This window comes from Procambarus clarkii, chromosome 71 (assembly GCF_040958095.1).
Source record: "Procambarus clarkii isolate CNS0578487 chromosome 71, FALCON_Pclarkii_2.0, whole genome shotgun sequence".
In the NCBI taxonomy this organism is placed as follows: domain Eukaryota; kingdom Metazoa; phylum Arthropoda; class Malacostraca; order Decapoda; family Cambaridae; genus Procambarus; species Procambarus clarkii.
The window spans coordinates 17,896,979-17,909,277 of record NC_091220.1 but is presented as its reverse complement, the minus strand read 5'-3'; the positions used below and the strand labels follow the sequence as shown (position 1 = coordinate 17,909,277).

The 12,299-nt window shown below is 37.5% G+C and overlaps 1 protein-coding gene across 9 annotated transcripts in view; it reads left to right on the top strand.

Annotated features, from left to right (window-relative positions):
* The first annotated feature begins 5,483 nt into the window (after positions 1 to 5,483).
* The window catches only part of LOC123745616 (G patch domain-containing protein 2-like), a 29,034-nt gene continuing 22,218 nt past the window's right edge, over positions 5,484 to 12,299 (top strand). For 2 of the 9 annotated variants that reach the window (XM_069312172.1, XM_045726342.2), the window contains exons 1-4: positions 5,484 to 5,632; positions 9,733 to 9,908; positions 10,129 to 10,360; positions 11,287 to 11,496. In XM_069312172.1, coding sequence (XP_069168273.1) covers positions 9,737 to 9,908; positions 10,129 to 10,360; positions 11,287 to 11,496 — 614 coding nt within the window. In that variant the 5' untranslated portion in view covers positions 5,484 to 5,632; positions 9,733 to 9,736. Of the gene's footprint in view, positions 5,656 to 7,933; positions 8,063 to 9,732; positions 9,909 to 10,128; positions 10,361 to 11,286; positions 11,497 to 12,299 lie in introns of all 9 variants that reach the window. The other 7 variants (XM_069312173.1, XM_069312166.1, XM_069312170.1 and 4 more) reach the window with 6 other exon arrangements.

The following is a 12,299-nucleotide window of genomic DNA, read 5'->3' as shown; positions in this document are numbered from 1 at the left end:
TATTTTTAAGCCTTTCAAGATTTGTATTAACTAATAAAGTGATACATAATTTAAACAACATTTAAAGTCCTGTTTCATCACAATTAAACACTTATTGCGGTAGGTATCTCTCAGCCTCTGCAAACTCTTTAAAATCTTCTATATATCTTTCAGCAGCTGGTATGTCTGAGCTGACAGCCTCCCCATGTCTCATAACATTATGAATACCACTTCTATATCTAAATTTTTCAAACCATCCCCCTGCTTGCCTTAAAGTCTATTGTATCTGCACTCATTCCAGGGGTTTTCTTTACATGGTCTTCGTGCAATACCCTGGCATTCTCACAAATGATGGCCTCTGAAACACTATCACCCTTTAACTCCTTGTCGTGTATCCAAATTATTAACAACTTTTCCACTTCCTCAAGTATTTGTGGTCTTTGTTTCATGATTGTTCTTATGCCTTTTGCTACTTTAGCACTCACAATGTCCTTTTTATTGGCAAGTATAGTGCATATTGTTGACGTGGATTTGTTGTATTTCCTACAAAGTTCAACAACACGTGCACCATTTTCATGCTTCTGAATGATCTCTCGTTTTTCCTCTATTGTCATCCTCACATGCGATTTCTTGCCTTGATCCTTATCACTGGCTTTCTTGGGACCCATGGTGAGATATATAATAACAACTTTTATGGTCACATGGCCAAAAATTTAATAAAACACTGTAAATCTGGTGAAGAATTCAGACGGGATAGTCACTGGGCGCGAGGCACTGGTAAACTGAGGGGCGATTGCCGTGTCACCACGTGCTAGGTCGGCCTGTACTCGTATCAACACCCTCGTCTTCCGAGGCAACGCTCGTATTCCGATGTAAATTTTCTGAGCAAATCCTGCTCGTATTCCGAAAAACTCGTAACCAGGGACGTGCGTATTCCGAGGTACCACTAAAAGGGTATTTGAAGAGAGAATATACATTGGGAAAAAGGCTGGATTTTTACTGAGTATTTAGAAATATTTTATGCAAATATTTTTTTTCTGTGTCCTACAATTTATGACATTGACTCATCAATTTGTTGATATTGACTCATTTGACTCAACAATGAAGTGTTGAGGTTTATTTTTAATGCATTTAGGTTTTCCAACAATGAAGCACAAGAGCAACGGGTTCATATCGTCCAAATGCCCTTCTGTTATATTTCTGGTTTATACTTGATCCATTTAATATTTTAACTAGTTGAGCTATGAATAGGAGTTGCCTGAAAATAATTACATTATTTGGTTCATTACTGGTATGTAGGGAAAGGGAACTCTCAGGAGAAAGTGCCAAGCCATTTGCAACTATATAGCACTTGGAAGGAGTCAGGATAAGGATTTGGGATGGGACAGGGAGGGGTGGGGGGGGGGGGGAAATGGTGCCCAATCACTTGGACGGTCGGAGATTGAACGCCAACCCGCATAAAACAAGACCACTGTCGCTTTACCGTCCAGCTGTACTTGTATGTAGGTCCTTGTAACTACAGTATAGCGACAAAAGATTTTTATATAATTACAGTACTGTGTACTGTGTATGTAAATCGCAAAAATTAACACGTGACGAAAAATGTGAGTGTCAGACCACGGAGGAAGAATTGAAACAGGAATTTCCTTAAGTACTTAAGTATTTAATGATATATCTACAGAAGGATGGCATTACAATACTGTATTTAACAATTGATTGGTTTATGCCAGACAAATATGGTTATATGAGATGTTTTCAACAATTTATTTACTCTCAAAGACTTAGGGTACTTTTGTGCATTAACTCTCATTTGTTATTGTACTTGCCTTGTACAATAATTGTGTATTCATAGCGGCTACGTCAGTATTCAGGATGGTACACTAAGATGGAAAACCGTAAGTTTGCTCCGTCGGCTAAGGTTGCCCTCGACCACTCATGGATTTACGTAAACGGGATATAACTCAATTTTTCTCTACTACACAACACAGAGAATCGATTTTAATATAAACAAAAGATTTGAGTTGGCGAATCTCGTGAAGAGGAGTCCTTCGTGTTAGTTATATATGCATTCTCTGCTTGAAACTTGTAGTAAATATGTCTCTTATGATATTAGAATTAGTTTTATAATAGCAAGATTTTATACCAATAGTTATTAAATAAATACTAGTGAACATGAAATATGAGAGAAGGTGGCTGGTGGGAGCATTTACTATCACCAAATGCCCCACTGCACAAATGATGTTAATTAAGAAGGGTAAAAACTTCAAAACCTTCTGTCATTGAATACTTCAACCTATAATCATAACACAGTTTTGCAGTTTTCAAAATATCAGAAATATCGGAAATCTGACTCACGAGCGTTATTTTCGAGCCGAATTCTGGCTCATTGCACATATTTGGAGTTTGAAATTACGATTTTTTATATAAAAAAATATGCCAATTACTGAAAACAGCGATGGGTCACATTTTGCCCAAACCTTCCTGCAGTTTTCAAACTATTAGTAATATCGGAAATCTGACTCAAGAGAGTTATTTTCGAGCCGAAATTCTGGCTCATTGTACATATCTGGAGTTTGAAATTACGACGTTTTATACCGAAAATATGCCAATTACAGAAAACGGCGATTTATGACATTTACCCCAAACCTCCCTGCAGTTTTCAGAATATCAGATATCTGAAATCTGACTCATGAACGTTATTTTGGAGCCAAATTCTGACTAATTGCACATATTTGGAGTTTGAAATTACGACTTTTTACACCGAAAAAATGCCAATTACTGAAAACGGCGATGGGTCACATTTTGCCCAAACCCCCCTGCAGTTTTAAAAATATCAGAAATATCGGAAACTGACTCATGAGCGTTATTTTCGAGTCGAATTCTGGCTCTTTGCACAATATTTTGAAAACTGCAGGGGGGTTTGGGCAAAATTTGACCCATCGCAGTTTTCAGTAATTAGCATATTTTCGGTATAAAAGGTCGTAATTTGAAAATGAAAATAGGGGCAGAGAGTCAGAATTCGGGTCAAAAATCACGCTCAGGAGTCAAATTTCGGACATTTCAGATATTTTGAAAACTGCAGTGGGGTTTGGGCAAAATATGACCCATCGCTAATTTCAGTAATTAGCATATTTTCGGTATAAAAGGTCGTAATTTGAAAATGAAAATAGGTGCAGAGAGTCAGAATTCGGCTCAAAAATCACGCTCAGGAGTCAAATTTTGGACATTTCAGATATTTTGAAAACTGCAGGGGGGTTTGGGCAAAATATGACCCATCGCCGATTTCAGTAATTAGCATATTTTCGGTATAAAAGGTCGTAATATGAAAATGAAAATAGGTGCAGAGAGTCAGAATTCGGCGCAAAAATCACGCTCAGGAGTCAAGTTGCGGACATTTCAGATATTTTGAAAACTGCAGGGGGGTTTGGGCAAAATATGAGCCATCGCCGTTTTCAGTAATTAGCATATTTTCGGTATACAAGTTCGTAATTTGAAAATGAAAATAGGTGCAGAGTCAGAATTCGGCTCATAAATCACGCTCAGGAGTCAAATTTCCGACATTTCAGATATTTTGAGAACTGCAGGGGGGTTTGGGCAAAATATGACCCATCGCGGTTTTCAGTAATTAGTATATTTTCGTTATAAAAGGTCGTAATTTGAAAATGAAAATAGGTGCAGAGAGTCAGAATTCGGCTCAAAAATCACGCTCAGGAGTCAAATTTCTGATATTTCAGATATTTTGAAAACTGCAGGGGGGTTTGGGCAAAATATGACCCATCGCTGTTTTCAGTAATTAGCATATTTTCGGTATAACAGGTCGTAATTTGAAAGTGAAAATAGGTGCAGAGATTCAGAATTCGGCTCAAAAATCACCCTCAGGATTCAAATTTTCGACATTTCAGATATTTTGAAAACTGCAGGGGGATTTGGTCAAAATATGACCTTCGCTGATTTCAGTAATTAGCATATTTTCGGTATAAAAGGTCGTAATTTGAAATTAAAAATAAGTGCAGAGAGTCAGAATTCGGCTCAAAAATCACACTCAGGAGTCAAATTTCCGATATTTCAGACGTTTTGAAAAATGCAGGGGGGTTTGGGCAAAATATGACCCATCGCAGATTTCAGTAATTATCATATTTTCGGTATAAAAGGTTGTAATTTGAAAATGAAAATAGGCGCAGAGAGTCAGAATTCGGCTCAAAAATCACGCTCAGGAGTCAAATTTCTGACATTTCAGATATTTTGAAAACTACAGGAGGGTTTGGGCAAAATATGACCCATCGCCGTTTTCAGTAATTAGTATATTTTCGGTATAAAAGGTCGTAATTTGAAAATGAAAATAGGTGCTGAGAGTCAGACTTTTGCTCAAAAATCACGCCCAGGATTCAAATTTTCGACATTTCAGATATTTTGAAAACTACAGGGGGGTTTGGGCAAAATATGACCCATCGCTGTTTTCAGTAATTAGCATATTTTCGGTATAAAAGGTCGTATTTTATAAATGAAAATAGGTGCAGAGAGTCAGAATTCGGCTCAAAAATCACGCTCAGGAGTAAAATTTCCGACATATCAGACATTTTGAAAACTGCAGGGGGGTTTGGGCAAAATATGACCCATCGCCGTTTTCAGTAATTAGCATATTTTCGGTATAAAAGGTCGTAATATGAAAATGAAAATAGGTGCAGATAGTCAGAATTCGGCTCAAAAATCACGCCCAGGAGTCAAATTTCCGACATTTCAGATATTTTGAAAACTGCAGGGGGGTTTGGGCAAAATATGACCCATCACCGATTTTAGTAATTAGCATATTTTCGGTATAAAAGGTCGTAATATGAAAATGAAAATAGGTGCAGAGAATCAGAATTCGGCTTAAAAATCACGCTCAGGAGTCAAATTTCCGATATTTCAGATATTTTGAAAACTACAGGGGGGGTTTGGGCAAAATAGACCCATCGCCGTTTTCAGTAATTAGCGTGAATCTGGCCTGAATATTATATAACATTCTCTGGGTTGTTAAACAATTTGGCGGGTCGTATTCCAAGGGGGAGGACGAATTAGGATTAAGGACTTTCCTGAAACACTTACGTGTGCTAGTACATTTACAAGAATGTTAGAATGTAAGTATAAAATTTCTCCCTTTTCCTTTTGCAAAGTAACCCTGCTTTCGTGTCTGGTCTATTTATTGTAGATTTAGTGACCTTATTTTATCTAGCTTTGTGGCGTTTGTTTTGTTAGATTTATATATTTATTGGATATAATATTTGTTTATAAAATAAAATATTATTGTTATTATTATAAATATAACTGAACGGTACAACAGCTGATTGTGGTATTCTTTAAGCGCGTGTTATATTCTCTTGAAATGTGAAAATAATCAAAAACGTTCTTTTAGTATGAAAATTATACATTAAAATATAAATTTCGAGAATGAACAGTATAAATAAATCGAAATTTACAGAAATCATAAGAAATATATAGGAAATATTGATAAACTTGTGTGTTTTTTTATGGAAGAAGATAATATTGGAACCGTAGGCTGTGTAGAGGATCAATGACGCGGCTGTGAGAACGCTCGTTATTTCCTCGCTAAAAAGGCCGCTATTTCTCAGTGGCAGGTGTTGCATGCTGGAATAAAGGCTCACAGTGCATGGAGGTAAAGGCGAGACAGCGGGCGAGGTGTGTGGGCTGCTCGCTCCAACTGTGAGAGGAGGACATTACTCTACCATTTTGTTTTGGTTCGAAATCTAATATTTTTTGGATAACTTGATTAGTATCCCTTCCTCGGTTTTATTTTGTTGGTTTAAGGGGGGAGGGATTTGGTGGGTGGATAGCTAGTGGTGGGTGTGTTTGTGGGCGTGTGGGTGGAGAGGTGAGGTAGGGTGAAAGTGAAGGAGAGGCGGAGAGTATGGAAGGTGACAAGTGTCACTTTTGAGACTTTCCTAAATTGTCATATTTTCTCGTTTTAGTTTCTTGTGTCTTTGAGTTTAACTCGAATTTAAATCGTTTTGGTTACTGTAGTACTCAAAGTTTAGTAATTGTCAAATCTTGTCTTAGTTATAATTATAGTAATTACAAAAAATAGTGCATATTGTTGTATGTATAAAAGTGGTGAATTCTAATGTACCTTAACCTTTATGTTTAGTTACTTTAAAATGTAGGTATTCTTGAGGTCATCTTGAGATGATTTCGGGGCTTTAGTGTCCCCGAGGCCCGGTCCTTGACCAGGCCTCTACCCCCAGGAAGCAGCCCGTGACAGCTGACTAACACCCAGGTACCTATTTTACTGCTAGGTAACAGGGGCATAGGGTGAAAGAAACTCTGCCTATTGCTTTCTCGCCGGCGCCTGGGATCGAACCCGGGACCACAGGATCACAGGATCACAAGATCACAAGTCCAGTGTGCTGTCCGCTCGGCCGACCGGCTCCTTGCATATATGAGTAACAGGTTATCTTGAAGTAGTAGCATATATGAGTAAAAATCCTTCGATTTGTTTAGGTCGATATAGGGACATCATTGCAGTGTCTTGGTAGTCAATAATGACTAATGGCTTATCATCATAGTAGAGATGATGATGAAAGTGTTTTATCATTATTGTTCAAATAATGTAACATTCCATCATTTGGCAAAAAAAGCACAGTATATGAAGTTAGGCTAAATTTAGATAAATTAGGTAGTTCAGAATTTCCAGTACAAGTGTAGTAGCACAGTAGGCCTATAAAGAATCGTGTATTTGCCACTCTGCACCTGACACAATGGTAGTTTTTGTAACGAGATTTTTGAGTTTTTGCACCGTTTTGAGGTCAAATGCAAAAATGATGTTTATAATGTTCATTATCCTGAATGCAAATAGTATGGCACCCATGAACTGATACAATGCTTATTTGGGCATCATCATATTGATCATAAAATGTTTTGAAGCTCGACACCGGCTGTCCGCCTCTCACACTGTCCAGCGAGCAGCGCCGAACACACGCATCTACAGTGTTTAGGAATGACTAGTTATTGCAGAAATAAATCCATACTCCATTGAAGAAATGTCTCACAAATACTGATAACATGATTATATTTTTTTGAATTATTTTTTATTTGTTTCAAGTATGGTACAGTACTGTATATAGTGTATTGTATATGAAACCACCTTATGAGGGTAGGGGGGGGTGGGGGGAACTGAATCATATTAGGGTACTTGAGGTTATCTTGAGATAATTTCTGGGCTTTAGTGTCCCCTCGGCCCGGTCCTCGACCAGGCCTCCACCCCCAGGAAGCAGCCAGTGACAGCTGACTAACACCCAGGTACCTATTTCACTGCTAGGTAACAGGGACAAAATAAGGACAATTGCAATTAAGGACAACAAACAATTGTACAGTTTAAGGACAAAATTACATTGTATGTAGTGTTATCCTTAAACTTCAATTTCACTCGTATAAACACCTACCTCGACGTATCCCATTTATTAATATTCCATAAACATTAAAATACTTCAAGATGGCATCACAGTGGGCTGCACTTTTAAGAAATCCTCTCATAACCTTGGGATGTCTCCACGTGAGATTAAAGAAGTTGTTGTAGGGGATTAAATTGTAAAATTTCGACTCCTAAAATACAAAATGGTGCCTGCGATAATTAAATTTCCCATTACTCAGTATATCTATCTAAATAATCACTATGTAATTATTAAGAGAAAAATGAAATTGAAGATTGTTCTTGCTTTCAAGATTTAAAAGCTGAATAAAAATTAACATGTGATTTAATGAATTACTTTCTAGTTGACTATCTACAGGGTTAGACTGGTGTTTGGCTAGTTGCTAGTCGAGCCCACTGTATATACATACAAGTATATGTATGGCAGTCATAGATACTAGTGGGCAGGGCTTGGATAAAAAAAGAAAATGGGGCTAAAATTAAGAAAGAAAAAGAGGGGAAGTTGAAGTGAGATTAAAAAAGTATTTTCAGGTTTGAACTTAATCCAAAAATTGTATAATCAAGCCTGCCCTGGCCCAACCTAATTCAACGTGGCCACAAGACGCCAGTGCACCTGTCACTTATTCTATACAAATTATTTACCGTACACACCAATTTAAGGTAAGAATGTGTGTCTTATGCATTTTAGGGAAGGTTATTTTACACAAGACATGGTTATTCTGTACATTCTATAGATTTAAATTAACCCAATTCAGTCTAATCTAACCTAGATTAGGCCTGACTGGGGTAGGCCTAGTGTGTGCACTAATGCCTCTCCAACTTCATCTTATGGTTCCTAGACCTTATACAACCTATTTCCGTCCTTTTTTCCTAATTGCCGTGCAGAATCTGGGCTCTGAATTGGCATCCATCTGTGTGGTGTCAGAATTATTATTAGTCTTGTTAAAGACGTGCAGGCAATGAGTCACAATAACAGTGACTAAAGTATGTTGACCAGACCACACACTAGGTGAAGGGACGACGACGTTTCGGTCCGTCCTGGACCATTCTCGAGTCGATTCTCAAGTCGCTGTTAAAGACTTGCCTCTGGTGGCAGCATTTTCTAATTATCTTTACTAATATATTGGTGGCTCAGACCCCAAAGTTGGAGTTGAACCCTATGATCTCTCTGGATGACTGTTTTGTCATGATTACAAACCAGTGTGCAAAAAATGTGGCTGTCGGCTCGTATCACTCTGCCAGTTCTGAAATGTTTATAGGCCCATTGTCCCTCGTTGCGTCCTTTTGTCTGCAGTTGGACTTCTTCTGGTTTATTCATTGTTATAGTTCCAGAGAAAACATTTTATCTAGCGAATCAAATGTTACCAAATGTTTTGCCCCTTGTTTTCGAAAAGATGCCTTTATTTTCTATGTATTTTTGTATTTATTCAAACAAAAACATTTGGCTTTGTAAAAATGTTCATAAAATTCATTCATATTTTTCTAAAGGTAGGACTATGTGTACTTTATCGCACTGTTAACAATTTACATCAACGTAGCGGGAAACTTTTCAAACGGGTCATACTGGTTTACAGAGGACACGCGAATTCTTAGTTCAGCCCAGAATTACCTTAAGAAATTGATGTATACTTAAATAACTTTCAAGTATACTCTCGGTGTACACCTTTTGTTAGCTTGTATACGCAGTGTCTAGGTTCTGTAACTGACAGTCTTGAGTTATCTTGGTTCTGATCTGCTTAGTACCTTGATGGTGGTTATTCTCTGGTGCCAGTAAGGCTGATGTTGAAATGCTTGAAGAGTTCCCATGCTCTGAGGTGGGACCTGGGAAATGCCTTTGATGTATTTGATATGATTAAAATATATCTCATATTCTCCCAAAATGCTCTGTGGATTTAGTGGTTGTGTCATGTACATTTCTTACCCACATATTCTCCACTGTATCAAATGTATGTACTGTACTGTACTTTAATACCCTGTATACATAAAATTATATTATGATTATCCCATCATTATTACTACAGTACTGTACTTGGAAATTTTATTGAGGATTTTTAAAGGCTTCTAGATAATCTTCTTGTATTGATAATTTGAGGTAATTTTAACCTTTGACAATTTTTCATTATTGATCTAAAAATATTTGTATAGTAAATTACAGTAGATGCATATTATCAACCCTTGATGACTTTTATATTGTATACATTTCTGCCATGTATTGAATTTTAATGATAGGAAAAAATGAGAACAAGCCCATTGTAAAATTGACACATTTGGAGAAGTGCAAGATCCTTGACTGTATCAAGTCGCAAAACAGATTTAATTTCTTCCAAAAGTGGTATGGCGAGTGGAGGTGGGGACAGGCTGCGAGTGGCGACAGCAGTGAACTTGCGGCACAAAATGGATGCTCTCGTGTCTGACCTCTCTCATGCCTTGGATGAATCTCAGCTTCCACAATACCACCGCAAGAGACGAGGTTTCAAGCGTCGTGCCAAACTAGCCACGAACCTGAGTAAGTATTCTTAAAAGTTAATTGTAAAAAGAGATGTATTATACAGTAGCATTTATTTATTTACGATTCCCAACCATTGGTTGAAGATTCGTTTGTGCAGAAAATGGTAAAGAAAATTGTTTATTTTATTTAATATATATGCAACATCTACAAAAGTCTGGTCAGTGCCTCTAATCATTTGAATAACCGATATTTGTGGAATTATGTTTGTCACCTGCAGGCTTATCAGGCAATCGTGCACTGAGTGAAGATTCATCAAGCAGTATTGGTGAGGTTGTCCTCTCCCAGGACAACAAATCATCAATACCTCTGTCAGACTCGGATGATATGAGTCCCCCTCCCGAGCCCCGTCACCGGACTCTACTCCTCACACATCACAGAACGCCTTCAAACCTTGCCGAATCCGACTCTCTTAACGAGAACTTTTCACCTGCCCGACCACATAACCGCAGGTAGGTATTGAATTTTGTCGAACGTGGGGACTTGTGACATTTTAGTATAAATATCACATGTAATAAAAAGGGTTACATTTTCAAGATAGTTTTGGGAGTAGTAGAGTGAGAAGAATCTGAAAGCTTAACTTGCAATGCATCTAGGGGGGATACACATGTACACAGTGGAAAATTGTGTAGTACAGAGAGAAAATGAGTGTGCCTGTGTGCTTTTGGCAGAATTGATGTAGGTGAATGTACGGCACAAGGTAGGTAATAAATACAGTACTCGGTTAAATAGATGGTGAGGGTATGGAATATAATTTAATGAAGATGACAAGTCGAAATAACGAGATTAAAGATATGGTGATCAGACGACGTGTATCAGAATATGAAGAAGCGATTACGTATCGGTTCGCCTTGGACTGAAAGTCCTTTACACGACTTCATAATGATCCAGGACAGACCGAACCATTGCTGTTTCTTTATTTACTCTTGTGTGGTTTGGTCAACTCTTAATGAGGAGAATTAGAGGTAAAAGGTATGAATGGGGGAAAATAACATATTGAAACTGAAAATCTATTTAGAGATACTGTACTGTATTAAAACATAAGAGAAAGCAGGAAACATGACTTGAGAGGCTGCCAATTAAAGATGACTGTTTACTAAGAGATTAACAGATTTACTGATTCGTTGAGTTTACTGATTTTATGTTGGCTATCTTTTCTGTGTTGTATTTTCATGCCTGTGTAGATGTATACAATATATATATTGTATATACAGCATAGTTTAATAGTACTGTATTAAACCTAAAATTATGAAATTCATCAAAGCTGCCATAAAGTGTTTAACTTTGGAAATATAGTAGTTTCATCACTAAACTTTTTATACTGAATAATTACTTTTAATATGGAGAATATAGTCGGAAGTACACTAATGGCTTTCAGTGTCAACCCTTTTTTATGTAGGAAAAGGAAATGCAAGAGGTTAGCCTTAGACCCAGATGCGCCTTCCACTTCCACAACACAAACCTCGGCTGCTATGCTGTCTGGCCTGCCGATGGCCAAACCCACTGCCATTGCCTCGGCCATTTTGTCAGGAGCTTCCAATAGTCGCAAGAAGAAGGTTCTGAGACCGTCGCCTGATTCGGAGTACCGGTGAGGAAGCTTACACTATGACTTGGACTAAATTTTTTTTTTGTTCATTAATTTCTGTATTGCAGAAGCAGTGTTCTTTTAACATAGAACACGTATGAACTTGATTGAACAAACCCCGCTTCCCCCCCTCCCCCCCATCTTTTCAAAACTAATTACACCAAGGTAACTAATTTTGAAGGACTGTGATTCGGGAGCAATTGTAAGCCCTTGTGAGTGTTGTAAGTTTTACTTATCTTCACTAACTTCCAGAGCTTAATATATGGCATTCCATTTACCGCTGCGCCACACCAAACGACAAATGCTGTTTTTTTTTTGTTTTTTTTAATTAGGCTATATTTTCATCACTTTGTGTTTTAAAATGAAAATAGTTGAGTTTGGAAACATTTTGACATTAACTTTACCTGAACATTTATAAAAACAACAAAAATATGTTCTTAACAATTGCACTATGAAGTTTTTGCCAAAAACAGGTGCGCAGTGCAGGGGTTAAGGATAATGATTTCTCTTCCCTATCATGCTAAAACATTATCCTTTTTAGATTTGAGGTGAAAATGCTGTACACAGCAGCCTGGAAAAAAATCCAGCACATACATCTGTATTTATGAAAAGTGTAGAGAAAGCATCTGGGGCCAGATTCACGAAGCAGTTACGCAAGCACTTATGAACCTGTACATCTTTTCTCAATCTTTGGCGGCTCTGTTTTACAATTATTAAACAGTTAATGAGCTCCGAAGCACCAGGAGGGTGTTTATAACAATAACAACAGTTGATCGGGAAGTTTTCATGCTTGTAAACTGTTTAAT